The sequence below is a fragment of the Cariama cristata genome, unplaced genomic scaffold (genome assembly GCF_000690535.1).
Source record: "Cariama cristata isolate BGI_N322 unplaced genomic scaffold, ASM69053v1 scaffold14035, whole genome shotgun sequence".
Lineage (NCBI taxonomy): Eukaryota > Metazoa > Chordata > Aves > Cariamiformes > Cariamidae > Cariama > Cariama cristata.
This window is the reverse complement of record NW_009615846.1, coordinates 5,901-19,173: the sequence shown is the minus strand read 5'-3', so window position 1 is coordinate 19,173 and position 13,273 is coordinate 5,901. Positions and strand designations below refer to the sequence as shown.

The following is a 13,273-nucleotide window of genomic DNA, read 5'->3' as shown; positions in this document are numbered from 1 at the left end:
GGCCCGGGGCTCAGCAGGGCGCGTGGGGCGGTGCGTGGCCCTGCGGGGGTTTCTGTGCCTCCCCGGTGAGACCGAGTCATCCCCTCAGCGCGGGCGGCGGGGACGCGGTGGTTCTGCCTGTCGGCGCTGAAAGGCGCGCGTTGCTGGTGCTCCACCTCCTGCCGGGCTGTGCTCTGGAAGGTCTCCCCCATCCTTGCCAAAGGTGGCCTGCACGCCTCTTTTTGGGGGGGGGTAAAAAAGAAAAAGAAAAATGAGCTCCCCTTGGTTTGGTGGTCTCGTGCAGCACCTCAAAGACCATGTGGACACGAGCTGGAGGAGAAGAGTGGTGAGCCGGTGGAAGAGGTGACAGGGTTTGTCAGTGCTACCCAGCGAGGCATACAGGGGGCAACGCCCGCCAATTCCTAGTCCAAGCAGTGAGGGACTGAGGGAGTCCCTCAGCAGTGAGGGAGGTTTCAGCTGAAAGTGTACCCTGAAAGTCCTCTCTCTCTGGGTGTCCCCGCTTCTACCAAAGTATCACGTCGTGCCATCATCAACTGCTTTGTTGTTTTGGCCAACTTAATGTTGCGAAGTCCAGTTTTTGCCAGCTCACTCTCCTTTCTTTGACTTGCAAATTTCAGGCAGATCCTCTTGCTGTTTCCCTACTAATTTTTTTACCAGCTAATTGGAAAGCTTTCTACTTGCGTGGCAGGCAGCCCATCCGTCAGTTGTTACTTCTCGTGGATGTATGTGCAAAAGGAGATACGTACCTGTTTTCTGAGAGTTTTTGGAAAAAAGTTTTTTGAGGGAAGGAGGGAGAAGCAGCAGGGGGACAGACCTTTATGCTGCTTGGGCATAGTTGTTTGGAAGCTTGGTGCTTGCCCATGTAATAACCTTGTTTTCCCTGGTCTCCTGAACTTAAGAATTGTCTTGATCTATGAAACATGTACAGGAAAGGTTTTAAACAAAAGAGAAATTAAAGGTCGCAACTGGACAAAAAGACTGAATGGTGAGTTTAGTAAGAAAAGCTAGGTGCTCGTCCTTTTTGAAAATCATTTCCTAGCTTATATTGAAAGCCTATGCCAGAAGTTGTAGCCTTAATGTACACCTTATGACATTTTTTGAAAATTGTAAGCCCATCTTGAAGTTTTGTTCTGATGGTCTGTTCGCTTTTCTGACCTCCAAAGTATTCTACGGAGGAGAATGCATCGATTCAAAAACTAGTTTAAATTCTACTTTGATCTTTGCTTTTCCACTGAGATTACATAAATGCTTAGCCTACATTTTTAGTTGTAACTGCTTCCTTCAGCAAGGGCTGAAGGAAATGTTCCAGTGTGACATCAAGCTAAATTTATAATGACTTGAAACTTTAGTTAACTTATGCTGTGTAAAATCATGCCTTGACGTAACACCTCAAATGCTATTGTATAGCATGTAAAATGCAAACAAACAAAAAAAATTAATATATTTAGTGTACCTAGAGACTTTGTGCAAATTGATGAATTTTGAAGACAATAGCCTGATATTATTTTTTTTCTTCATATAGTATACTGATGTCTTTGCAAAGTAGAGTTTTTCTTTTGTATTTCTTGGTTTTCTTCCAGAACAAATTTTAGGATATGATTTATATTACAAATATGTTCATAATAGGTGTCTTTTTTGATCCCTGAATGTGGCATACTGCCTGAAGTGCTGAAAAGTACTATTGCGGATGTTGGAGAGTACTACCTGGTGAGGAATTTATCGGTTCATGAGTTGGTCGCTCACGAATTCATTGATGCTTTTGTGAAGAAAGGTAAGGAGGAAATCGGAACATGACAGATGCAGTAATAGTGTATTTTTTTTTAATGACACAGTAAAATACATTTATTATTATTTACTCTGAAAAGTATTTTAAAGGACGGGAAGGAAAAGTACTAAGAAAATTCCATATGAATTTCTTTATCTGCTTTTTTCCTGCTTTCTGGTGTTTCTACATTTGTTTACACCCACTGGGTCCAGAACTTCTATGATTGTTCCCTCTTCATTTCTCCTTATTCCATCTTAATTGTGCAAGCCAGCAATCAAGAGGGCTTCCATGTATCTTCACACCTGTTTCTTCTACACCTCATCTTTATGCAGATTCCTCCAGAAATCAGCTGCCTTCTGCCTTTCTCATTCCTTCATATTTCAAGATAGAGCTATGTTAGCCGTGTTCAACAGGCAAAAGGAAAAAGAGAAAAAATATGCTTGCTTTTTTTTTTTTCTTTTTTGCTAATGGAGCTGCGGTGGCTCATCCTTGCACAACAAGAGCAAAGAGGATGTGAAGAAAGACGCAGCCTCTACCCAGCCAACTTGCTATTGCGTACTCAGAGCATGCTGTTTTCATCTAGCGGGGCCCACTTGTTTGGCTACAGATGTTTGCCAGGGAGTAAAAATGCTTTAAAGGGAAAAGAGAGGAGAACAGAGAACATGTAGATGAAACAGGAGAATAAGAGATGCATTACTTGCTAAATGTGGGACTCTTTTCTTATTTCCTTTAGTTTCGTTAATGTTTTTTATGCCAGTAGTTTTATGGAAGCAATATGACATTTGAACACAGAGTTAACAGGATCTGATGCTTGTATTTTAAAAAACAAAATTGATTGTGGCAGGTAATGCTACAAAATATATTTGGCGATGTGAGTATCTTCCACCTTGTCTCTATGTGAGCTGATAATAGAAGTGTGTCTGAGTGGGGAAGTTGCAGGTGGAAAGAAAGTGTTTTCATATTGAGACATATTGTTTATGTTATCTGTATTACAGGTCCTGTAAATTAGTGGCAGTCCAAGGTTTATAAAAATAGTAACAAAATACTATTTTGCTTGAGAAGATAGAAGAAAGTTAGTTGATGAAAACACATGGGTTTAGAGTGATTCAAATGGTATTTGGCATGTTTGATTATCTTGAGGTGATTCTTTCACATTGTCGTGTCTATCTTTAGATACTGTGCAATCTCATGGTTTTCTGCTTTACTGTTAAAGGTTCATGCTACGCACTTACCTATAACACAAAAATTGATCAAGATAATACTGCAGCTCTGCTACCAAATGGTATGGTATGGTGTTTTGTTTTTAGTAATATGTATTGATAATGGTCTCTTTTTTTTTTTTTTTTTAATTTGGAATGATGTAAACTGGAAAATATAATGCTTGCTGTACCTGCCAATTTTATTAGAAATATGTTTGAATCAGAATAATACTCATTTTAGCTTACTTTTTTCATTCATACTGTTAAATTATTTTTCATCTAAAGGAAATTTTTTTAAAAAATTAGTTTCACTTGTGTAGTATCAGATTGTCAGTGCTTCAACCGTAATTGCAATTGCTACAAAGAATTATTTTTGTGAAAACATTGCATTCCAACTTCTTGTTTCCTACTGGTCTTAAAGACAGAATTTGTACCAAATTATCAGCACTGCTTAGGAACACTTCTTAAATATACAGTGTTTATTCTGTGAGAATTATGTAGCATGTTAAAATACTCTGTTTCAGTTCCATCCATGACAAAATGTCATAAAATGTCCCACATCTCAGGTGGGATTTTACATGCAGAGAAAACAATGAGGCTATTTTGTGCTTCAAATATGTCGTCTTATTTCCGTTAAACAGTATATCAGATATAATACGAACACAAATTGGTCTGTCGGCCCTCTAGCCGAAGACACTGTAATATGAGAGGTGCCCATCAGGGCATAAGTAAATGCAGATTCTTCAGAGGAGGAGTTCTTTTATGTGCTCTGTTAGCACAGTCCCAGCAAAATAGATACTTGGTAGTGACTGCATTTGTTTGATACAGTTATTGCAAGCTATGCACAACTAAGGCAGAGAAAGCATTACAGCTCCGGTGATGTCACCATGTGAAATCTTCAGCAGTAGCCTTATTTGTTTGTATTCTGTATTATACTGTTACTTGTACAGTAGAACTGAAAGGGTGTAGTAGAGAGCTGTTGTGTGAAATTCTGTACCAAGTGGCAGCTGCCAGATTTGGTTTATGAACATGGAATTGGAGCTCTTCCAGCGCATATCTGCTCATCACTGGTAAGCATAGTTTACTCAATGTGAGTAGTCCCACTGGAGTTGGAGGAACTGCTTTTGTATGTGTAGTTGAGTAGTGCATGCATGAATGTTTACTAAATCAGGCCCGAGTGTAATGTACTGGTCAGCCAATGACACAGTAAACGCTAGGGGACAAGTGGAAGAAAGACTGAGGCAATGAAGTCAGGTAGTACAGTAAAAAAGCTATGACTATTTCAGGAACAGTATTACACTTTTCTCATTCTAGTTCATAAGACCTCTGTGATAAAAAAGAGTAATTGAGTTGTTTTTAAAGTGTTAATCTGGTAATCCATTTAACTGGAACTAAGGAGTCTGGATTACTTTAGTAATTCATTGATCCAAAGCTAACAGTTTGTAAGGTATATGGTTCTTGCATCTTCAAAGGGAACTAAGTAGAAGATTATTTGTATTAAAATTTGGGTTTTTTGTAGGAAAACTAATTCTATCAGTGGATAAGGATACTTATGAGGAACTTGGACTGCAAGGTCGCCCTTCTCAGTATTCTGGAAAAAAAGTAATGAGATACAGTAAGTAGTATTTATATTAACAGCGCTGATTTCAGATCTGTCTGTGAAGCACATCGTTAGGATGTTAAACCAGCAATGCTGAAACTTGCCTTTTCTTAAAATTGGTGATTGTCTAGGTCATATTTTTCCAGTTGCAGATACAAGGACTGCATGAAGAGAAAAAAACCTTTTTCCAAATAGTAAAGCAGCTATGAGGAAACAAATGTGTGATCTTTTGGGTATTCTGTAAAATTTTTAATTTCTGTGTTAATTTTCATTGTGTTGTTTATACTGGAGTGATGTAGGACTCAAAAATTTTTGTATGCTGTGTACAGTATCTATGCCTTCCGATTCAAATCGGAAAATACTAAACTAATTAAGATAGAGCTTATAATTTGCACACTATACAAAAAAATCAGTGAAAAGCCTCACCCAAGACTGCTTGGTTGAAAGGGAGAATTGTATTACGTTAGACACATTTAAAACTGTAATCTCTATATGCTAAGTACTTGGAAAATGTTATTTTTTAACAGCTGCAGAGGAGACATCATGAGTGTGATTTTTTTGTTGATTTGTTGTTTGTGAATAATTTAAAAAAGCATGAACACAATGCCATCTCATATGTATTAGAACTTGGAGTATTTGTTAGGTAGTTAAGTAAAAACTTTAGAAGGGGAAACTTCTTATCTATAATAATTAGTATTGGCAAAATGGGACACCATTTTACCATTCAGTTTGTGAAGTAAAATGTATCATGAAATTTTAGTCTGAAAAATAAATGTAACTTTTAGCCTGGGACCAATTAATCTAGAAAAAAACCAGTTGAAAAAGTGTCATTGCCATATCTGTGACTCTTGATGTTAGAAATTCTAGCTTCTTTAGTGCTAATAGCTTGCCTCATTACCAAGATACTTTTAAGATGCTGTTTTGAGACTTTGGTTAGTGCCATTCCACAAGGAATCTGTCCCTCCAGTCACTAGAAGGCAGTTCCAGATTATATCAAAATAAGGACAGCAGGAGGTGAATATTTATTGACATAATGGAGAGTCATATTTGCATAATCAAATACTTTGTAAAGATGCTGTATATGTGAAAGGAAGTTTCGTGTTCTTTGGTTTCTTGTGTTCTTCTGGTTCTTAATGAATCTAATATTAAAATTTATTTCAATTGAGTAACAATTGCTTTTGTACATTTTTGCAGTTATAACTATTGACTTGAGTGATTCTAGCTTTCACCCTGATAGCAAGAAACACAACAGAGTGCTTTGGGCATTAAAAGAAAAGAAACCTTTAGAATTTGACTTCCTGCTGGCTTGGTATAATACAGGTAAGAAGAACTAAGTGTAAAACTAGAATATAACTGGCATGAAGTCCAAATATTTTTAGTTTACTGTTCTTTTCTAGTGATTGTCCAAATGTGTTTTTCGTGGAGGGGAAAAGTTAGATTAGAATGTGTTTGGGTGGGATTTTATTTTGTTTATTTGTTTGGAGGGGCGCGATGGTGTTACTTCCTATACAGCAGAACGTTTCCATTCAGGAGCACAACAGTGACTCATAGGAGATCCATTAGTTGCTTCATTTCCTTGGCTCTGTGTTGCCCAGGCTTTCTGGCATAACTTTGCCTATTTGATAGTGACACCTCTTCTTTATAAATTTGTGACATGCATAACCATTATTAATACACATTTTTTGAGTTTTTTATTAATACACATAAGGTATATATTTGGTGTAGTACTTGAGATGGGGAACTTTGATTTCATCAGGAGTTATAGGACATGTACTGAGTCCCTATTTCTGTCATATGCCATGTACACTGATACACACACAGCCTCCTATATTATCTTTTTATCCTGAAGCACTTGTTTGAGCTTGGAGCAGAGTAAAATGTTGTTGTTATAAGAAATTGTATTGTCTCAAATCGCCTTTTTTCTACTGTTCATTTATCTACTGTTTTCTAATTACATTAATTTTTCTTCTGGGATTTAAGTATTGTTCTTCCTCTGGTGGTCGTTTTCCAAAGTCCTCTGTTGCTTGTATTACCTCAGAACAGACTGTATTTAGGGATATGTAGTATTTGCATAGAATTGACAAAAACTGCAGGAGTCTGTACTGCAAAAAAATGTTTCTTTTCATTGTAGCTGTGTAGCTTTTACCGTGGTTCTGCTTTGAGTCTCCACTCTAGGAAGAAGGAATGTTAGGTCCCTGAGAATGCTTTCCCATCTGCTCTTTACATTCTTACTCTTTCCTTGCTCTTCAAGACCAAGTCTGAGAGGGAGTTAACTGATCTGAGAAATGAAAGCTGCTTACAATCTGCTTTAGCAGTGTCCCATGTTTCACTTTAGCCCTGCATGTTTCCTCTCCCCCTTTTTAAGTACTAATCATATGACAAGGATCCTTCCTTGTTTGTCATACAGAAATTGTTTATAAGCTTGCAGTTCCCTTTCTTATAGTCTTCAGGAAAGAGTCACAGTGAAGACTGTTGCTACCATAAATGGTGACATAAGTCCAACTAAGGTGGCGAATCTTCAGGCTCAGCTTGCTTGGATTTATTGGCCCTCAGCAGAGAGCAAAATGCCTCTAGGGCCAGTATGTTTCTTACGTTCATTGCTGCCAGTGTTAGTAGCATTCAGGAAGAATAGCATTCCTTTTCCTCACTTTCTTACACCCCCAAAACAGGTCAGGTCAATCATTTCCTGAACATGGAGTTAAATCTGAATGCCTTTCTGTGTAGGAATCTTGTGCTCGTAACACACGAAAGACTCTTAGCTCCTTAGTACTGACAAAAATAAAGCTTTTATAGATTTTTATTAATAGACATGAGGCATTGTGTAGATTCTGCTGGAAGGGGAAAAGAGGGCTGTATTTTGTCGAAAGAGTCCATGTCCTCCATGAACATTCTGCTTTCAGCCTTTCTGCCAATAACTGGTGTTTTTTGCTATGGCCAGCACTGCTGCAAACCTATAAACATTCGTGTCACTTTCCAAAAGGAGGATTTTTTGTTTTCATACCTGTTTTTCCCACTTAGCAGTTCTGGCACCAAGAGGAACAGAAAAAGGGAATATGAAGTATCTCTTGTCTTCAATGACAAGAGGCAAAACAATCTTTTCTTCTCTTTTCTGTTGCTGTAATTTCTATGGCAAATTTAAATGTTTATTGGCTGAAATTCACTGGCCTCCAACAAAACTTCACAGTGTGCCTGGTTGTTGTTGACATGGAAAGCTTTAATGTTGCTAGAGGAATTGTTCTGTTGGAGTCTTGACTGTAGTCTTCGAGATTTCCTGAAGTTAGGGCTATTGCTGAGGCTCCCAAAGAGTGGACATTTAAAATGTATAATTTTTTATATTGGACTAAGAATTCTAGGGCAGTATTATACATTCTTTGAACCTGTTAGTCTAACAAATGCCAATAGGAGGTACGAGCTGAAGGAAAATTGTCTGTTCTAGCACACTTCATACTTAAGTATATCTGTATAAAAATACTAAATTAACAAGAGGTCAGTGGCTACCTGTCTTTGTCACTGTGCCCTTTGGTACTTGGACAGCCTTTTTTGAAGGATGACTAAAAAGGATCAGGTTAGCCCTCCCTTTTTCTGATGAAGTTTAGGCAGTCCATAATTTTTGATAGCAAGTCTCGGATATTGTATTCTGCAGTGAACTCTAGCCTGTTCTTGAATTTCTGCTGTTCATACATGCCTTTCCTGTGGTATTTAAATGCTATTCTGGACTCCTGACTTCTCATGAATAAGGTATGATTTCACGTCTCCTAGAGACCTGTTGTTACTTTATGAAAATAGAATATGTTATCTGGACCTTCAAATTTAGAAGAATTGATTCCACATCAATTATCTTATTGTTTCGAAAAGGAAGTTGGTTAATATCTTTGAATTTGCAGTATGTTTGCTTAGGTTAGGTTAGTTTTTTTTAGTCTAGGTTAGGTTTTTAGAATTTTACCTGCTGTTTTGGATCACTTACTAGAGTTGAAGAAACATGGCCTTTCCCACAAGTCCATCAAGGTACATCTAACTGTTACAACCGTACTGCATTTGAAGACTTATCACTGCTTTTTTTTTTTCTTCTTCTAGTAAAGTGAGATTTGTGATATAGTTTGATTTCTTTACCCTCTCCCCTTCCTTCTCTCTTCAGTCCTTGTCCCCCAGACTATCCTAGAATTCCTCTTGGCATCATTGGTAAATCTGTTCTCAAACCTGTAGTCACCTACTTGCTTTTCCACTCTTCAGGGAAAACGGTGTTCTGGGATGGCAGACACCTTAGCCAGATGGGTAGGAGAGTCTCTAGGTTTGAGGACTAGATGGCCTGCCAAATATACCTTATCTGAAGGTGATTCCTCAATTTACTGTAAATCAAGAGGTTTTTTTTTAAAACCTTATGACTCCGAAATTAAGTTTGCCGTCGCACTTAATGGCCTGCCAAATATACCTTATCTGAAGGTGATTCCTCAATTTACTGTAAATCAAGAGGTTTTTTTTAAAACCTTATGGCTCTGAAATTAAGTTTGCCATCGCACTTAGGAAATCAAGTATGTGGTCTTTAGCGATGAGGTAAGACCTCTCAGAAGGATTCTCACGCATTCTTGTCCTCGGCTGAGAGAACTGAGAGATCTACTAACTTAATGTGCTGAAGACTGAGTGCCTTTCAGGACAACGAGAAGGGAAATTTCTGCGGTTGTGAAGGCATGTTTCAGGAGAATTTAAATGACACTATAGCTTTTCGCAAAGTATTCTGAGATCTGCAGGAATGTATTCCATTGGAATTGTTCATGATTCTAGAAGCCGTACTGTCTCTAGGAGGCAGTTCTTAGTGAACTAGTGATGCTGGGATCCCTCTAGACACTCGGTGGGTTTTGAGGGAATGCTGCATTAATTCTTCATATGAGCTTAGTTCCCTTTACCTGATCTTGGAGATGCATTATCTTTATGTACATCTGCCACATGTATTCTCCCTCTCCAGTTGCAATGCCTGAGGAATTTCTAAAGATGACCTAATGGTATGAGGCATGCATTGTCGTTCTGCAGCAGCAAGTACCTGTGCATAAGCGTGAAGGGAATGCGTGTATGGGCACTAGTGAGGGGAAATGTTCTCTGGCCTGGTGTATATAGATATGGGTATACATACAGTGTGAGTGCATTTGCAGACCACTTTGTCTTGAGGAGCAGTTAATGTGTTCCTGCTCCCTTGCATGTGTTCCTTTTGAGGAACACTCTGAATTCCTCTTTCTAATGAGTTCATTTTATTACTTGCCCAGTTAGTTCTGCTTGAATTTTCTATTGACAGATCTATACTTGCTAGTTAAATAGTAAATTTACTGAGCTATACTAAGTTGCTGGATCTTGCATTAATTTTTATTTCCAAAAAGATAAGGAAGCTGAAGATTCTATGACTTTTGCCAAAGATAACAGCATGTAAGCACTTTAACACACTGCATTTTCTTGTATAGGTGTACAAATGTGTCATGTATTTAGTGCTCCTTTTGTTTGGTAGTTTCATAACAGCTGTTTGTGATGTTTTGTTGTTAAGGTGCAGAGGGACCAACATTGATGTCATACTTTTCAAAAAACCAAATAAAGGCCCTCAAGCCAAAAATAACATTCAGCACATTAAGGGACTTGCAGTGTCCAGTGTTACAAAGTAATGAACTACAAGGGAAGCCAGACGAGTCCTGCAGCACAGAGGAACTGTTTGAATGGCTGGGTGCTGTCTTGAATCAAGTTAGCCTGTAAGTACTTGAATTTGTTTGATCTTTAAATCCTTAAGTAAGGAAAGCCACAATTTATTTTAACGAAGAGTTAAATAAGAATTAAGAAAAAAACATGCACTTAGGTGTTTGTTGTAAGTCTTGAATAACTTACCTGTTTTTTTAGGGGTACCCATGTGTACTGGTTTTGGCTGGGATAGAGTTAATTTTCTTCATAGTAGCTAATGTGGTGCTGTGTTTTGCATTTGTGACCAAAGGAGTGTTGACAACACTGGGATGTTTTAGGTATTGCTGAGCAGTGCTTACCCAGTGTCAGGGCCTTTTCTATTTCTCACACTGCCCTGCTAGCGAGTGGGCTGGGGGTGGGCAAGAGGCTGGAAGGGAGCAGAGCCACGACAGCAGACCCCAGCTGACCAGAGGGATACCCCCCACCGTATGGTGGCATGCTCAGCAATAAAAGGTGGGGGAAGGAAGGACGGGAAACGTTCAGAGTTACAGCGTTTGTCTTCCCAAGTCACGGCTAGACGTGATGAAGCTCTGCTTTCCTGGAGATGGCTAAACATCTGCCTGCCGATGGGAAGTAGTAAATGAAGTCCTTAGTTTGCTTTGCTTTCACACGCAACTTTTTGCTTTACCTATTAAATTGTCTTTATCTCAACCCATGTGTTTTCTTACTTTTACCCTTCCGATTCTCTCCCTCATCCCACTAGGGAGGAGTGAGTGAGCAGCTGTGTGGTGTTTAGGTGCTTACCAGGGTTAACCCACAGCACCGTGACATCTTATGTATTGCTTGGCCATTAGTTGCTTTGGTATTAGTTTAAATTATATACATAGATACTACTTGTTTGGTATAAGTCTGGATTACTAAGGCTTCCTGTAGACAATTTAAAGTATATTTAATTTAGTTGCTTTTTGTTGTGTTTTTTTTTCCCAGAGACAACAAATCATCTAGCTTCTTATCAACCTATTGCTGTCCTCAGCCCAACACAATAGTGGAAAAGGCTTTTTTGTGTACAATCACAGGCTTTATAATTCCAGAGAAGATAATTCAGTTATTGGAGCAGCTGTGGTAAGGGCTGACAGGAGTACATTACTAAAACGCTGATACTCTAACACTTTCTAATTTTCAAAATCACTTTTAAATACTTCGTTTCAGTAATGCTGTTGGAGGTAAATAGCAAAATATACAAAATTAAGACTTTTTTTAATCAAGAAATGAGCTGGAAGCTTGACATTGTTATAACAAAAGCAATAAACAATTTTGGATACTTCAGATTTGAAAATGCCTGCCCTGTATTCTAGTAATGACTTTGGTTTTTGTCTTAATTTCTTAGAAATAGTGGCCCTGCTAAGCTCCTGTATTTTTCAAATTCCCCCTGCCTATGAAAATCAGATGCCCTCAAATATATCTAATTTAGTATTTTTAACTACTGATGGAAAATATGGTTGAAATCCCTTTATGAGACAAAAAAAGGTAGCACGAGGTACTTCAAGGTTATTACGGCATTACAATAAATAAGTTATAGTGAGTTTTTTGAATTAAGTATTGTAACTTGAATGGGGTAGCTGTAGCTCTAATTCAATACCAACTACAAGATACTAGTGTATCGTGGATCACTGTGGTATCTGCCTGTGTTGTATATTAGTGCTACTGATAACATATTCTGGAAGCTCCTTGCTCCATGTGTAAGAATTCTTCAAGTGCCTGGTGGCTAATGATTGTAGGACTGACTCATGATGACATTGCTGTTGCTTTATCTAGAATATGATCATTACTCTTTGAGCAATTTTCAGATCTCATGCAGAAAGCCTCCCTAGGCTAGGGTTGGAAGAGAAATTTCCTTGGCTTTTATTCTCTACTTAAAAGCAGTGGATCATGTCTGTCTTTGATTATTTATAATCCATTTCCTTTCTGGTGGTAAAAGTATTTGTGTCAAGCATAGCCTGACTATGTTTCTTCCTCCAATGTCTTTTTTTGCCCTGATAGCAACTGTTCTCAGTAAATGTTCTATTTTCTGAAAGACAGCTGTGGGAAATTCAGAACAGCTACTTTAGAACTTAGAACTTTTTCTGATTGCTCTAACTTGCAGGTTTGCCATACCTATAAAAGTATTGTAGAAATAATCAGGAGTCAATCTTGCTTCATTTCCTAATTTCTTCTGATAGAATATTTTCTTTTGACTTTTATTTATTATGTACTAAAGCAGGGGTTTTTAACTGTTAATTACAAATTTTCAATAAAGTGCCTATGTCTTTGATTTTTTTTTTTTTACTTAATATTGTATACTTGAGCATGCTGTCTATTCCATTATAATTATTGATTACCTCATCTTCTTCCTTGCAGTTGCTATTTTGGTGAACCAAAACTGGCGTACTGGCTGACCTTAACTGTGCATGGCTTTGCAGACAGCCCTGTTTCCTGGAGAGAAAGCGAACATGGTTTCCACAAGGGAGGAGAAAACTTGTACAACTTTGTCATTTTTAGAAATCTGGACTACTGGCTTCAGATGGCTGTAGGAACTAATGATGATTGTCCTCCATAAAGCTATGTCTACAGAAGAAGTCTTCTAATAATGCCTTGTTACTGTTTAGAAACAGAATAAGATAGTTTTTATAAAAGTAATGAGGTAACAAGTTAAGTACTAAGAGGCTCTATGTGTGTTTCCATTATTTATAGCCCTTAAAGGATGACCTACAATGGAAAGAATGGACTTTTGTTTCTTCACTGTAGTACAGTGTCTTCTGAAAGACTTCACAATTCTAGCTTTAAGAGAAAGATGTTTTTGAGTTTAAGTTCTCGAGAATTGACTGTAGGTGGTTTCCTTTTATCCACAAGTAATTTTGGAATTTGCAAGTTAGTTTTACAGATTGCAGGCTAAAATATTTGGGAGGAAAGCCCATTTTGGGATTGAGTGTTTTCTTTCTTTACATTAAAGATCTGTAAAACCTTCAAATTCATGTTTAAGACATTTCAACCTACATGCTGGCAAATAAAAAAAAAAAA

The 13,273-nt window shown here is 37.9% G+C and overlaps 1 protein-coding gene across 1 annotated transcript; it reads left to right on the top strand.

Moving 5' to 3' along the window:
• Window positions 1-1,626: 1,626 nt before the first annotated feature.
• On the top strand, window positions 1,627-12,911 carry RPP40 (ribonuclease P/MRP 40kDa subunit; the record flags this gene model as incomplete). The annotated part of the gene is made up of 7 exons (XM_009699974.1): window positions 1,627-1,771; window positions 2,979-3,047; window positions 4,484-4,579; window positions 5,759-5,884; window positions 10,092-10,290; window positions 11,204-11,338; window positions 12,614-12,911. Coding segments are annotated over 7 exons (969 nt in total), but the record flags the coding sequence as incomplete, so codon positions are not given.
• Between the last annotated feature and the right edge of the window lie 362 nt (window positions 12,912-13,273).